We start from the raw sequence: 16,523 nt of genomic DNA on the forward strand, positions 1-16,523 counted from the left end.
TCTTTGGACATTTAACTCGTACGAAATTTAATTTATCTATAAAACAACGCGAGAATATAACTGAATATGTCAAGGTTACTTGATAAATATAAACATGTTGATTTGAGTACAGTCAAGATATCGCTAGTCACGTTTCTATTAATGTGCCACTGCCAGTGTTCATTTATTAGTGACAAATTTGCCTCACGGAAGTTATAACGAAAGAAAAAACCTCAATAATTATAGTTTTGTTGTTTTTGTTATTTGTAAAAAATAAATAAATATGAAAACATGAAACATTTGTACAGTTTAAGTCAGTGGTTTATCGTTAAATAACTGAAGCACGCGCATGTTGCTTTATGCTCACTTAACGTTACACAATAAACAATTTTTCTAATGGTACTTTCATACGTTAGTCATAGCCTGGTGATGGTCGAAGATATGTGTGTGGTGTTGTTATTGTGTTGTTCCGGGAAACCACTGACACGGACAGACAGGGGATGTACTTGCGCTGCTGATACTGGAAAGTGCGTCAAACACAGCGCTGAGCTTTTTTGTGATACTTCAGCATCAGAATGAGGTATTGTACCGTATTTTTATTTACTTCTATTATAGGTCTGTATGAGTATTAGTCTTTCCTATCTACTATGATTTTATTTGACTAACTAGTAATATAATTTTGAGATCTGTTTTGGTGAAAAACAGTTGGTCGGGGGCATGATACGGGTTATTCCTTAACTATCGGCCTTACACTTTGACTCGACTTAAGATATTAATTGATCTATTCTTATAAAGAAATAAAGAGTAGATAAGATGTTGGTTTCGGATTATTAAACATTGATTAAATGGCAAAAGCCAATGAGCTGTAATTGTCTTGACATTATGGTTTGTTATTGTTTAGCCAGACGGCTAAAACCTGCTAGCAAGCTAACACGCTAACACTAGCTTAGCTAATAGAAACTTGATGTATAGACTATATTTGGTATAAATATACATAGAATATATATTATGTGCGAAATATCGTTTATTAAACTAACGTTAACTATTTTTGTCTCGTTACAACATAATAAATACTAAAATTAAGTTGCAAGTGTCCGTGCTAGTAATTTCGGCCTAATAGAAACCCATTAATGTCTAAAAACGGTAGTTTTGAGGTACATCGTTTTTATTTACAGTCATTTAAACGTATAACTAATTAATTGGTTGCTATATTATCTAATGTCATACTTTTGTTTGTGTTGTGGCAATAATCTGTGTTGTGACGACCTTTGGATTGCCAGGCAAATTAGTTTCACGGAAGTTATAACTAAATTGCCGCAATAAATGTAAGTTAGTTTTGTTGTCACAGGGCTAACGTTAAATAATTGTGTGTAAACATGAAAACGTGAAGCGTTTTACAGTTCAAGTTAGTAAACACGTCACGGATGACGTCACTACTCGGATAGAGGTAATCATATTTTTGTATTTGAGAAAGGAGTTATTATTTGTATGTGCTATTGTCGGAAGTTTTCACTCGTTCGCATGCTGAAATATGTCGTGTGAAAAAACAACCTCTTTTTGCAGAGCTCAGCTGTTTTTGAAAGCTTGACAGTCTCTGTAGTGTCAGCAAATCCAGGCTCTGCTGCTGCACTTACAGCTCTCTTATCATACATAAGATGACGTTGTTTCTTTCTTAAATAAGGTTTTTATGTACATCACGTTTACAATTATTTTTCACCTAATGCCCACAAACTAGTCAGGTGAACCACCACACACAACTTTGTTCTCTGCCACTGAAATATTACATAGGAATCACTTTGATTACAAAACAAATGACTCGATCTTATCAGTGTGGCCAGTGTTGACTGTTCACAACCACACAGGAAAAAAAACCCCTTGACAATCAGCAGACTTTGTTCATTCCTTACTGAGTCATCATCTCCATATGAGCGTGAGACAAAGCGAGCATTTCGGTCAAACCTTAAACAAATAGTACATTTCTTAGTGTTTGAGAGTAGACCCCTCTCACTGTTTAAACAAATAGGGCTGGGCAATAAACTTAAGCTCCTCTTCTCTTATTTCAAAATTCTCTGACATTTCTCTTAAAAAATTATCGTTTTAGACTTTTCATTTATGGCCAGTGTTTTGTATTGCTCTATCCTCTGCGCTTCCGCGTTCGTCAATACATCAGAGGTCACTCTTCTGCCAGATCTATACGCGTTTATACGGCTGTTACCAGAAGCCAGTCATAGTTTATAAAGATAAAGACCCTTGGAGCAGTATGGATTATTTTTATGATGGATGGATGCGCTTTTTTGGGCTTTATCGAGGGTACCATTCACTTCTATTATAAAGCTTGGAAGAGCCAGGATATTATTTAATATAGCCTAACTCCGATTGTGTTCGGTTGAAAGAAGAAAGTCATATATGAACCCTTTAAAGAGTCTTTATTAAAAATATCCCCAACTTTGAGGGAGCTGAGAAATATGGAGTAGCTGAGTGCCCCTTGATCTAAGATCAAATTGACTTGATCCACATTCTGTAAACATTTTCTAAGTTCCAAAGTCCAAACACTGTGTACTTTGGAAAGATTTGCACGTTGTAGTACTTTGTAGTGAGTGACTTAATATATTACAAATTCTTGAGACACAGGACAAATTATCCAATTACTTAAAATAGTAACATTTCCACTCTGACATTTCTCACTGATGGACCACCTGTCCTCACACCATAACTCAATACTTCATATGGTTACACACACACACACACACACACACACACACACACACACGCACACACACACACACACACGCACACACACACACACACACACACACACACACACACACACACACACACACACACACACACACACACACACACACACACACACACACACACACACACACACACACACACACACAAGCTTTCATTTCTATCCTTGTGAGGACATTCCATAGGCGTAATGGTTTTTATACTGTACAAACTGTATATTCTATCCCCTTACACTGCCCCTATCCCTAAACCTACCCATCACAGGAGACATTCTGCATTTTTACATTTTCAAAAATATATAATTTAGTATGTTTATTAACCCATTACCCTCATGGGGACCGCTGGCTGGTCCCCACAATGGAGGTGATCTCAGGCTTTACTATCCTTGTGGGGACATTATGGTTCCCACAATGTAATGTATACCAAGTACACACACACACACACACTGCCGTTTTAAAAAAAACTAAACAGTAATTTTGTGAAATATAGCCTATTACAATTTAAAATAACTTTTCTATTTGAATTTATTATAAAATGTTATTTATTCCAGTGATCAAAGCTGAATTTTCAGCATCATTAGTGTTTCAGTGTCACATGATCCTTCAGAAACCATTCAAATATGATGATTTGCTGCTCAAGAAACATTCATTATTATTATCAATCTTGAAAACAGTTTCCCCAGGATTCTTTGATGAATAAATAGAAAGTTCAAAAGAACAGCATTTATCTAGAATAGAAATCTTTGCTTTTTGGCTTGATGTTTAGATATTGTTTATAATGAATGAATTATAATGAATTTTATTTTATAATTGAATTGCTACTTATTTTTATTCTTGTTCTGTTCTGAATAGCATACCGATAAATTTAAAGGATTTGTTGTGGAGTAAGGGGAACTAAAATAGTCTTGGCTATATGTTTGTAAATGTTTCGTTTTATTTACCGTATTTTAATGTTCATATAAATGAATAAAAAAATTTTATAATTACGAGGTTAACAGGTGTATTTGGTGTAAGATCAATTTATCTTTCATGAGATTACTACTTCTTCTTGGCCGGGTTATGTTTCTCCATCGCGTAAACTCTAGGGGCAAGGCTTCTAAACCGTGCATTTTTAGGGGAATGATTTTGAAATGCAGATTGTTTTGAGCCGCCACATTTATCAACATGCGATCATTCGTACGATGGGATTGGCAGCGTACAAATGTTTCATGAATCACACGTGAATCCTGACTTCAGATGATTTCTACTCTCGTTTGTTGGATTGATAAATGAGGCCCAATAACTTTATTTGTCGTGCACTTTGATTTTTAAAATTTTGCAAACCTTTACGCTCACAATCAAGCTATATTAATGTCAGCTTGCATCATGATGTTCCTATTCTCATACTTCATTCATATAAGGTTAATCAAGTCCGGGCAGGCCTTGCTGAGTTTTATAGTTTTTAAATATATAATTTTAGATAATTGTGCGTTAGGGAGCCTATTATTAAGCCTACTTAATTTATTTAAGACACAGTAAGTATCAATTACATAGAAATTAGGCTACTTGTTTGATCTCCGATGCAAAGGTGTGAACTGTTATTTTTATATTTGGCGTCTATCCGATGTTTTGCCTAGTTCTTGATTTGGAATAATCTCTTGCAATTGTCTATATCCAATCAAAACTTTGCTTGTTGAGCCACCCTCCAAAGACACACATTTTTAGAATGTGATGAAACTGTTTGAGTATTGATAAGCAACCCTCTTCAATGCAAGTAAATCACTTGCATGTGATACAAAATTTTCATGCTAGCTAGGCGACTCAATAATTGTTAGATTTCGCTTGCCAGTGTTTGAGTTGGAGGCTAAGTATAAGTTTAGCACAGATATATTTTCACTCGTCTTGAACACTCTGAGTGCTTGAGAATTTCGCTCTCTGTCTTTAAAGCGCACTGTTGCAATTGATCTCAAGGTCGGCGTATTTGACGCACCGCAACAATTTAAAGGGGTCCTTTTATGCTTTTCCACTTTTTAATGACAGAATTTTAGCAGATTTTTTTGCCGTAAAGCAATTTGTTACATCGCGAGACCTGATATCACGCGACACTTCCTGATGCTGCGGCCCGCCGGCTCAAAGTTGCAAGGTTTTTTTTCCGCTCACAGGCGATAGGGGGGTGCGAGACGACCACCATTCAACCTGAGAAAAGTAATATAACCATTCCAATGACTCCGAACTCCGAAGCTGTTCAGTTAAGGTAAAAAACCTGCATAGTTCACCTTTAAAAAAGATCTGCAAGGTTACAAAGCTCAAAGTCCATTCCAAAGGGAGATATTTTATTTAACAGAATCCCCTTTTCTACAATGAACGGCTTATTTGGACTACAATGGGAAGTCATAATGTTACTCATTATGTAATCAAATAATCCATGCCCACGGAATACGCAAAGGAATTAAAACGCATCCAAATAAAAAACTTTCGGGATGGTGAGGAACTGCAATATCACGTGAGTGCAACACACAACCTACCGCTGAATTGGTAAACGTGATGTGAATGTATGTCACAGTGTAAAATATGTTGGGACGGGGGTTCCAGAACTGCAGCTGATACTATGAAACGATGTGAAACGTTACTACGACCTTTCTTCAAAAGCAGATCATGGAGACATTTGAATAGTTCATGATCTATAATCGTGATATTGCACACCCCCACATAAAAGGGTGTTCATGATTCTTGAACTCTTCATGTTTCTTTTTTTCCTCACATAGTAAAACAAAGTTCAACTCAATATTTTGTATCAGTTTCTTTATTTATTTGGTAACAAGTGTGCTTATGTACAATCAATAAAGACCCAGTGTGCCTGCATCAGGATCAATTTTACAATAATATATCTGGATGACTGTTTTTTACTTGTGTGTGATTTTGACAATTTTAATTGTACAGCAATTATCAGAAGATTTAACAACATGTAATTTACGAAAATAGGGAAACCAAGGTGTCAGTTATACTACTGGCATTGACTGATTCATAATGTAAGACTTTCACCCTAGATTACTGTAAAATCTGGCACAGAATATTTGTAGGTGTTTCTTCTGTTTTACTTCTCTAATGGGTCCTGTCTTCCCACAGACACAGCTGCTGATAGACAGATGGCTTTATTCCTGGAGGGGACAGTAGCAAGCAGCACCATGGAAACGTCCAATTTTGCCCATGTCATCTTCCAGAATGTGGGGAAAAGTTACCTTCCTCATGCAGCATTAGAATGCCATTACACCCTCACGCAGTTCATTACACCAAATCCAAAGGATTGGGTCGGCATATTCAAGGTGACACTCGCTTTCATTTTGCCTCTGTTTTTACCTTTTACCTTGTTTTTCTGCCATGTTCTGTACAATTCTTGAATATGAAGTATCTACCAAGAGAAGTATAGATAAGAGATTGTAACTTCACTTGGCTTCTTCTGTTTCATCCCATCACCATTCCACCTTTAAACGAGGCACTGCCACTTACCGGTACAATTAAGATTCTCCAAAAGATTGAAGACTATTTCTATTTCTGCTTAGTTTTCACACAATTTCCATGCACTGCGCTGCAGCGAAAGTTGTGGTGGCCACTGAGGCTAAATGGGAAATTGGCTGTGCGTAGAGTTAAAATATAATATTTGATATCCAACTATCCCATTATACTCAACTAAATGATATTATGAAACAGTTATTAAAGGTAGGGCTGTAAACGATTAATCGCGATTAATCGAATCCAAAATAAAAGTTTGTGTTTACATAATATATGTGTGTGTATTGTGTATAATTATTTTGTATATATAAATACACACACATGCATGTATATATTTAAGAAAAATGTGTTATTTATATATAAAATAGATCTATTTATATAAATCATATAAAAATATATATGCAGTATATAAATGCAAATATTTATCAAATATATACATGCATGTGTGTGTATTTATATATACAAAATAATTATACACAATACACACACATATATTATGTAAACACAAACATTTATTTTGGATTCGATTAATCGCGATTAATCGTTTACAGCCCTAAAGTGAAGTATTAAAATTCAAATATTTCAGTCAACCCAATGTTAACCTGTTGTTTCACGACAATGTTCAGATCAGCAGAGTTGGTTTCCTACCATTTTATAGGAATCATGTGAGATGTTCCTGCAAACTCTAACGTCTTGATTCCATTTTCCCATCTTCAGTTTCCACAGTATGAAAATTACAAGGCCCTGCCGTCATATTTGGCAGTGTAATATTTGGGGAGCCGCCATTACTGGTGCTTAACATAATATTGGATTTACTGCTGGTCACTTAAATGTTTCCTGCTGTAGGCCTAAATGATTTTCAGAACCATATTTCGCTTTAGTCTGACCCAGAAAGTAGGTATAGGTAGTAGGTATGCTTTTTAGTTGGTATAATTTTAGAAGATCATATAACTGATGTTAGATATAGTGTTGACTAAATATCTGCACTTGATGCATACTAGATTTCGGTTCTAAAGCAGGACATATAGGTCAGTTCTCCTTTCCCTGCAAGCTATTAATTTGTTTGTCTGCTATGGTTTTTGAGGAAAATATTTGGTCACACTTCAGTTTAGGATCCAATTCTCACTATTAACTATTACTTTTGCCTCAATAAACTTCTAATTAATGCTTATTAATAGTTAGTAAGGTAGTTGTTAAGTTTAGGAATTGGGTAGGATTAGGGGATGTAGAATATGGTAATTCAAAATAAGGCATTAATACCTACTTTATAAGTACTATTAAACAGCCAATATCCTAGAAATATGCATGCTAATAAGCATCTAGTTAATATTGAGAATTGGACCCTACACTAAACGGTTACCAAATGTTTTTATGGAAAGCTCATTGGGAAATTAATCTCTTTTTAAACCTGAAGAAAATGTGTTCCGACTCCCTGAACCGATGGGGTATATGCATGTCTTGTTCACGTTATTCGGGAAAAACTGTGAATCATATCCAGGAAAATCTCTGTCACAACTGTTTCCCCTTCTAACAAGGTTTTCAACAAGTGAGCATGAACATTTACTACCCGCTTGTATAACATAATGCGGTTTGAGTATTTGTGAAAGATCTTGGCAGTTTGCTCGGCAGTGAAAAAAAAAAAGAAAAACTATAAAATATTACAACCCACTGGTAGTTTGAAAATTCCACTATGTTGGCACAAAACAGTGAGTCATGCCGGAGTGTAGTTGAACGCGAATGTGGTCATGACGGTGTGCATGGGAATGAAATATGTGGGTTGGCAGAAAAAGTGGGGTGTTTTGGCTCCGTCTCTGCTTTCTGGAGTTCCCCAGCTACTGCTGGATGAGTGAACATAAAACAAACTGTATTTACAGCATTATGGATGTGAACTGTACGATGAGAGGAAATAAAAGAGAACATCTGACTGCTGTAGGTTAGTGGAGGGGGAGTTGAGTGTGGTCACTGTCAGGGTTTTAGTATCTGGGTTTCGGATCCGACTAGATCAAAGTGGTGTTTTAGAACTTTTTACTTTGCGTGTGATATAGCGAGTCTGATGAAGCTGTTTTATGGCCAGCTGTCAGGAAGGCTGCTGCTTCTCAGCAGCTCTATCACATTGTGGCCAATGTTCTTGATTAAAAGATACAATCCCACCCCCCATGAGAAACAGGTACCCCTTTTAAATCTTTGGAAGGTGGGTTAAAATCTCCAAAGTCCACAGAGCATCTGATGTGTATCACACAGAAGAGTTGTCTGAAATCACCCGTTTTGTTCTGATTGACTGAGTTTGTGAGGTTCATGGCATTTAAATGATTTAAAGTAATAAAAAACTATATATCCTTGAGCACTAAGTGGTATATTTGATTTCAAATGAATGAAATCGTTGAAATAATGAATATATCTGATTCAGTTCTGATTCACAAGCGGTAGATTTGATTCCAAATTTCATTTGATTGGATTCAATTCTGAATCATTATGGCATATTCAATTATAATATCAGTCTTTTTTTAATTCACTTAATGCTGTACAATATTCAGAGAACCTTCTAATGTGGTACATTACAGCAATATTAAATATTATTTTCACGCATCCATATATACATATATTCCCCTCTAAGGGGTTCTTAAATGGAAGAAGCTACGAGACTTATGGCGATGGTCAAATATCTGGTTTTGAGAGGTTTAGGCTACGTTCACACTGTCAGTTGTTACTACTGTGTGACTCAGAGGGGCTGTTTACACCTGGCCACTTCATGCGTTTTCTCAGATCGGATAGCTATCTGATTTATGAAAACGATTACATTTACACCTGGTCACATAAATGTGTTTTTGTAAAACGGATATAAATCCGATCTTCAATTCCCGCGCTATATGCAGATTTAATTCAGCTAAAATTTCCAAATCAAAGACCGCAATGAGAGAGCGGCAACAGCCCTGGTACGATCATTTTGTTTCTTTACTTTTAATGAAGATGATAGTGTGTTGTTAAGCATCTGCGACTTACTTTCTTACCGGTACTTTCATTTGCAATAGTTTGCACGTTGGCTTGATGAACGTGCTGCAGTATATCTGCGTCATATCTGACTACAACATGACATATACCCTATAACACGCTCTCACACGTTTATTTTTTTAGCATTTTTGGGAGAAGTAAAATTTACATATTTGGTTTCAACAACCAGATGCATTTACACTTGTCCAGTTTTGTCTGGAATGTGGCAGATACCTAATATCTGTAGTATTAGCATAGGCTAATACCTCCTGAAGTGGTTTGAGCGATCGGATTCAAATCCGTCTCGAATGCGTTTCGGAGGGCATTTACAACTGGTCTTTTCACGATCGGATAGCTATCCGATCACAGAAAACGCATGAAGTGGCCAGGTGTAAACAGCCCCTCAATGTCCCGTTCACACAGCAACTTACAGTAGTGTCGAATACTGTCTGTATGTACGGTAACAGTGACCGAAGTAATATCAAAGATAGCTACATCCATAAAACTGTAAAGTCTTTGACACAACAAGAGTCCAATCATCCACGAGTTCAGCCGTCAAATCTTCATTAACCTACAGCAGCTTTTATATCTGGGAGGAAAGCGGAGCACTAGTTGTCCAGTCTGGTTTCGTTCACACAGCTAGGGTTTTCCTAGAATGCGGATGTGGGCAGGACTTAAAAACAGGGGGAAAAAATCAATCGCTTCACCATGAGCAGAATCTGTATTTTACGTTTCTTGTGACTAAACCTCGTAACTCCAGTGGATCCTCAAACTGTCTGCGAAACCTCATTCAGTAGCTCCACCCGCCCTGCGCACATTTTGGAGACCATCTCTGAAGAAGACCATCACTCCAGAGAAGAGTGTCTTAGTTTGGCATTTGCCAATACAGCCTTTTTTAACACAATATTTTGGCCAAATGTATTAAGCGCCCACGTAGCTACAATAAACTTTGTAACTTGCAAGTTGATGAAAACGTAATGCGATCCGCTTACTGTCTCAGATCCGACCATTCTAATGACTAACAAAACACAAATCTCTGACATTCACAGGTGATAAACCTTAACTCCATTTGAGCATATTTCCTGAATAGTAACTATTCTGACCTGCAATTTTTGCTGATTTCAAAACACACCATGCTGGATAGTAATCTGCCATTCATTTTCTCTTAAATGTAACGTTTTTTATGGCTGGAGACGTATCCTTGGAAAAACTTGGAAAGATCCAAAAGATGTCTTTGTCCATTGCCACTACTTGCCTATGATGATTAGACACTTGAGCGCTGACATTTCGCTCACGTTGGATGTGAAAATTTACGTGTGAGTTTGGTGTGTGAACTATAGAATTCGGTTGTCACTCCTGTAAATAACTGAACTGTTTTATTAAGGACAGACAACCATATTCGGCTGCTGTGTGAACGTGGCTTTAGAGTGTACCAGGGAAGCTCCTACTTTTGAGTTGGGTAATCGTTGTTATTATTATGACACATGTGGTGACATAAGATTAGGGAAGTTTGAAAGAGAAATCCACTAACCTTCTGTCATGTTTATTATGCTTGAAACTCTGAAAGCCGATATATTTTCGACTCCACTTGAAGGCCACAATATATATCAAATGCTGATGCAATTCACAAAGCTAAACTTTAAACCTCATTTAATGCAGTAATGGCAGTTGGTCCTTGAGAACAACAGTTCTATAGATAATTGTTCTTGCCATTCCCAATGGCAATCTATGTTTATTTTCTCAATTATGATGGAACTTCATTGTTATGTGAAATTGCTAATATATATATTTACAACATTTAAGTAACGTGCCGTTGGATAGCAGTGTCTTCATATACCCTGAAGGAAAGGCATGTTCCTCCAAACAGAGCTGACTGACTGACTCACGTTTGTCTGCACCCAGAGAAACAGAATAACCTCTGGCGATGAAGGGCACAAGATCATAAATCTTAACATGGCTATGTCTGTGTTGACAGACAAAAGGCAGCCGTGCCAAAACACCAGAAAATTGCAAGACCTGTTCCATGAGTCATTTGCCTGGAGCGGCAGGTAGTCGCAAGGCTATCATTGCCACCTAGTGTTCAGGAGAATAACTGTTCTCACCTGAGTGCCAGCTTTATGAAAAGTCTGGGTACATTTCTTGAAATCAGAAAATCCTAATAGAGTGTAATTCTGATTCAAACAATGAAAAGCGACAACTAGTCAGTTGTCTAGCCCTCTTAGTCAGTTATATCCGAGTCATAGCATTGTTTGTAAAGACAGTGGGGATTTTTTAAGGTGAAATCCACTCGGTGTCATTTAATTTTGCCTATTGTTTCTTGTTTGAGCAGGCATGCTGCCTGTGGCTCTCTTGAAGTTGGAATGGTTACAGAGAGTGTCTAGTTGAAAAACGTGTGAGCGTCATGTTGGATTGTCAGAACACGCCATCAGACTAACTATGGAGAAGGTGAACACTGCTTTATAATTATCCTGTCAGCGCAGTAGATGTTCTCTGTACTGCGTCCTGATATATTGACCCGCTGGTTCCAATGCAGCATGTATCCAGCACAGACAGAGTCATGGGCCAAGTCTGTGCGTCATTTTGAGTCAGGGAATCAGGAACTTTCTCACAGACTCTGGGATGTTCTGTTGTTCTCTGTGGACTTTTGCTCATTTATTATATGCATAATACATACGCGTTTTTTTATTTATTGCATTAGGCACACCATACTGTGACAACAGTATACTTTTTGTAACGTGTTGCTTCAAAAAGTGTGCTTGTTTGATATTTTGATATCTAATGCAATTATATAAATACATGTTTAGGTCTGTGTGAAGTATCCAAATACAGAATAATATCTTGTTTTATTAAATGCAAGTACTAATAAAGTAAGTACTAAAATAAAACTGAAGTGGTAATCCAGGAAATTAAAGTAATCATCCTAGTTACAGTCATTTTTCCTCTGTATTTTTACTGTATTATTTTGTAGTCTATTTTTGTGCATTATCATTATTTTCAAATGCTGCTGGAGCTGCTCTCATTCTGAAATGTTCTTGTGTATTGCTCATGCCATTCTCATTCTCATCCATCTTTTCTCCATTTGGTTACCGTTCACTCCTCAGACCTAAATGAGAGACACACAGGGGCTTAATTCTCCCCCCCAAACGTCTCTAATGAGTGGAGTTTGGTCCAGGCAGTAATGACGCTCTGTATGGGCTATGCCTTTAATGGCTTCCTGCTCTTTACAGCTCCAGCACCTCAGGCAACTTTCTTATACAATCAGGGGATTTCTGCAACACTAATGTTCTTGTGGACATAGAGGTCAGCTATGGTTTGAGCAAACAAGCCACACAGCTTTCTAACATGACTGAGCTGTAGTGAGTTTGCATTTTTTTTCCTTTAGTGCGTGTGCGTGTCTCTCTGTGTGTTACTTCCAGGATGCTATAGAGTTCCCATGTAGATGCCAATAGCAGGTACTAGGCTTGTGCGTTTGCATGTTCACAAACACAGCCAGCCCGACGTGAGTCTGATTTTGTTTGACAGTTTTATGACAGAGGGCTGAAATTATGGATGTATTTTCTGTACTCCCCCCTCATCAACCATCAGTTAACAACACATAAAATTCATATAATTACATCTTGGTTTCCATTCTGAAGTATGTATAAAATTTTCACCTATTTTCTTCTTCCTGTTAAGGCTGAGTTGTAGCCGCGCTCCCTCAACCGAACATATTCACGAGGGTTTGGCGAGAAACACGTGGCAGGCAGGCAGGCCGAGTTTCACTTGCCCCGTAAAGCGCAGCCGAGTCCATGTTTTTATTCTCTCATCTCAAAGGCTTTCTAGACCTAATGGAGATGAGAAAAATGCACAATGTGCCAAATAATTTTGCAGCATGATGTGAATCAAGCTGTGGTCCACAACAGCCTGACGAAGCTTTTACAGTCTTCCTATTTATGGAATAATCTTATATATATGTGCGTTATGTTAAGCGTTTATGTGGATAGTGTGTTTATTTATTTGCTAGGTTATACAAGTACTAAACAGTTCTCATTTTCTAGAATTCTAGAATGGAGAGTTTAGATCTGTATTTTAGATTCTTGTTTTTGTTTAAAATAGTATAGATTTATAATATCGTATAAGTGCGTTGAATGCTTGATTCTAATTGGTTGACAGATGTTCAGAGGTGATGACTACTTTGCAGTAAGTACACTGCTGAGAATTGTTGCAAGTTTTGAACGTGTTGCAGTTCCACATCACTTTGCCAAATTATTTTGGTTTCAAAGTGGCTTGCTTACAGCAAAAGAGCCACAAAAAAACAAATACACTGACCAACCATATAAATTTGACAAGCAATAGGATCAAAATGTCAAACGTTTTATTTCTGAAATATTTTGCAACGCTCGCTTTCTTTCTCTCCCATACACGCTTACACAATCTCTGTACACAGAAGCTCTCATGCACACCTTGTTTTCCACAGTACCCCACCTTCTTCTTAATCAGTTTTGCTATTTAAAAGTTACTCAACATTTTCACCCTGATTGTAAGAAAGCAAGAAAAGTTGCACACACAAGTGTTTTGGTAATTTTCAAACAAGTTTCCTGCCTGCCTGCCATTGGTTGAGCCAGTGTTAAGCATATTACGCTGGGAAAAGAAAAAGTATTTCAACATTTAGGCTAGTTTTAAGACAAATATGCTAACCCTTTTAAAATCTCTTTCTTTCTTCCTGACAGGTTGGCTGGAGCACCGCTCGTGACTACTACACTTTCCTGTGGTCACCTCTTCCAGACAACTACACTGAGGGAACCGCAATCAACAGATCTGTGGTCTTCCAAGGTAAAATAACATTGTCAAAAATGGGGTTTTATGCAACCATTCCTTCGATGAATGTTGTGTCAGAGAGAAGGCCCCTCAAAGGTGCGTTCAGGGTATGCGGTGACGGATGCAATAAAATAGGAAACACTGACGCCTCCTATTAGAAGGCTGAAGTGTTGATGGGCCAGTTTTACTGGAGTGGTTCAGGTCACATACTGGAATCTTTGTGAGGGATTACATGGTTTTTGTGGCATGAGTCCGGATTCCTTACGGCAATTGAGAAAAAAATACCATTAAACAGTTACAGAATGGACATAAGTCTATCATAAAACTGCTGTGGAACTGTAAAGTTTTGATGTAAAGGATGGACTTCAGGCTATGTTCATTAATCTTAGCTATCGTTCATTAGAGTCATTTGCTTTAATACCTATGGGAAATACAAACGGGTTTGTTGTAATACATTCCTACTTTAACGACAGGGCCGTTATCTAAATCTCTGCTTGATTCTGGGGTATTTTGCAGGTTACTACGTTCCAAATGACGATGCTGAGTTCTACCAGTTCTGCTATGTGACACATAAGGGAGAGATCCGCGGGGCCAGCACTCCTTTCCAGTTCCGCGCCAACAGCCCCACGGAGGAGGAACTGCTGACAGTGGAGGATGAAGCAGGATCCGATATTCTCGTGGTCACCACTAAAGCCAGTTACCTGGAGGTGATTCAAACCACTCAATTCAAAATGATAGATATCTTGTCAGTTTTCACATGCCAGGGTTGACACTTTTTGTTCTTTTTCCAGCAAAAGATGGAACAAATTCAACAGGAAAAAAAGGAGCTTTTGGAAAACCTGGACGTTTTTCAGAAAGAGAGAGATGACCTGATTGATGAGAAGAACAGACTACAGAAAGAATATGAGCAGGAGCAAGAGAGCAGCGCTCAGCTCAGGAAAGATGTGCAGGTGAGACAAGGAGAGAGAGAACCAAAATGTCACACGTTAAAAAAGGATTTTTTTGTCCTGACTTGACCTCATAACATTTTTTAAATATAAAGGCTTTTTCCCTGTTTTATTGCAATAGTAAAATATAGGATGTTTTTAATATATTTACATTATTTCCCCTCTCAAATATGACATAAAAGTCAAATTTTCTTTCATATGTCATATACAGTTTACATCTAAATGGTTTTAGAATATAAAGTTCACAGGCTGTCAGCACCCCCTAGTGAGAGTCTCTCTTCAGACTCTTTTCATAAAAAATACATAAAATATAATAATAATAATTTACATCTTTACAGACATGACAATGATCAGCACCATTTGTTGCTTTTAAGTTGCAATTTTCATAAAGTATAAATGTATCAGCTCTGAGGCTGAGCTGGTTTAAAGATGAAAACAAGCACACCCATTTCTGGCTGTTAATTTTATGACCGCACTTTTATATGTTGTTTTATGTGCTGCTAAAATAATTCTAAAAATTCTGCACATGAACTGGTACTGCAGAAGAGACTCAGAGTGGGATTTGGAGACCTGCTTTCCCATTAGTCATGTTTGCAGATTCTCAGAGACCACACACAAACACAACTCGAAAGCCAACAGTTTCTCTGCAATAACTCCCATCCTTTCTGCAGTAGCTAGACAGACAACATACTTGCGCAAAGATAAAAACAATATATGACTCATGTGTTTGTATGTGTACACAGGAGATGCAGTTGTCTGCCCAGAGCTTGCAGGAGGAGAAAGAGGAGGTGAAAAGGAGAATGGAGGAGAGTACAGCACGAGTGTTGCAGTTAGAGGAGGATCTGATCGGAGTCACCCAGAAAGGCCTGCAGAAGGAGACTGAACTAGACTGGTGCCTTTTTTTTTTCTTTTCTTTTTTAACCATATTGAAGTAGCCATGATTAGATAATCAGAGAAAACTATAAAAATATCTGATTATATTAACAAGCTAGGGTTGTCATGATACCAAATTTCCAGTCAATTGACCGTTCGCAAAGACCCGTCCCCCTTAGTTACTGTTGCTATGTCCGACAAGCTACGACGCTCTCACGCCCCACCATGTTCTCACGCAGTGAAAAATACATCGCGGAGCAGAGAGGACACACGCTGGCAGACAGGACAGACCTGGTTACTTTTGGGTTACAAAGTCTCACCTTTCAAATTTGGTCATTTAAAAAAAAAAGAAATTTAAACAATAAATACCGTTTTGTGGCTCTTTAATGTGTCTGACAGATTGCTGTTGAGCATCAGTTAAAGCTGCTCGTGAACCGATCATCTCTTCCTTCTAGTTAATTTATAGCATCAAATAAACATGAACGAACATAAGAAGGAATGTTGTTTTAACCGCGGAAAGGCGTCAGTACACTCTGTTTTTCAAGTTCAAATTCTCCCATGTTAATCTACTAACTCTCCTGACTGCTTTGTCGGACAAAATGGCGGATGGCGAAGTATGATTGGTCAGATCACCTGTCAATCAAGCTCCCCGCGAAGGGTCAATTCCAGTTAAATTTTGTGATTCTCAAGAGTCCCC

General features: G+C 37.6%; 1 protein-coding gene across 10 annotated transcripts in view; it reads left to right on the plus strand.

Annotated features, from left to right (window-relative positions):
• Nucleotides 1–16,523, plus strand: part of tax1bp1b (Tax1 (human T-cell leukemia virus type I) binding protein 1b) — a 98,543-nt gene that overhangs the window by 65,173 nt on the left and 16,847 nt on the right. For 6 of the 10 annotated variants that reach the window (XM_079626473.1, XM_079626471.1, XM_079626469.1 and 3 more), the window contains 5 exons: nucleotides 5,838–6,034; nucleotides 13,919–14,021; nucleotides 14,523–14,713; nucleotides 14,798–14,956; nucleotides 15,697–15,845. In XM_079626473.1, coding sequence (XP_079482599.1) covers nucleotides 5,838–6,034; nucleotides 13,919–14,021; nucleotides 14,523–14,713; nucleotides 14,798–14,956; nucleotides 15,697–15,845 — 799 coding nt within the window. Of the gene's footprint in view, nucleotides 1–285; nucleotides 560–5,837; nucleotides 6,035–13,918; nucleotides 14,022–14,522; nucleotides 14,714–14,797; nucleotides 14,957–15,696; nucleotides 15,846–16,523 lie in introns of those variants that run through there. The other 4 variants (XM_079626477.1, XM_079626478.1, XM_079626475.1 and 1 more) reach the window with 3 other exon arrangements.

Source organism: Phoxinus phoxinus (genome assembly GCF_949152265.1).
Source record: "Phoxinus phoxinus genome assembly, chromosome: 10".
Lineage (NCBI taxonomy): Eukaryota > Metazoa > Chordata > Actinopteri > Cypriniformes > Leuciscidae > Phoxinus > Phoxinus phoxinus.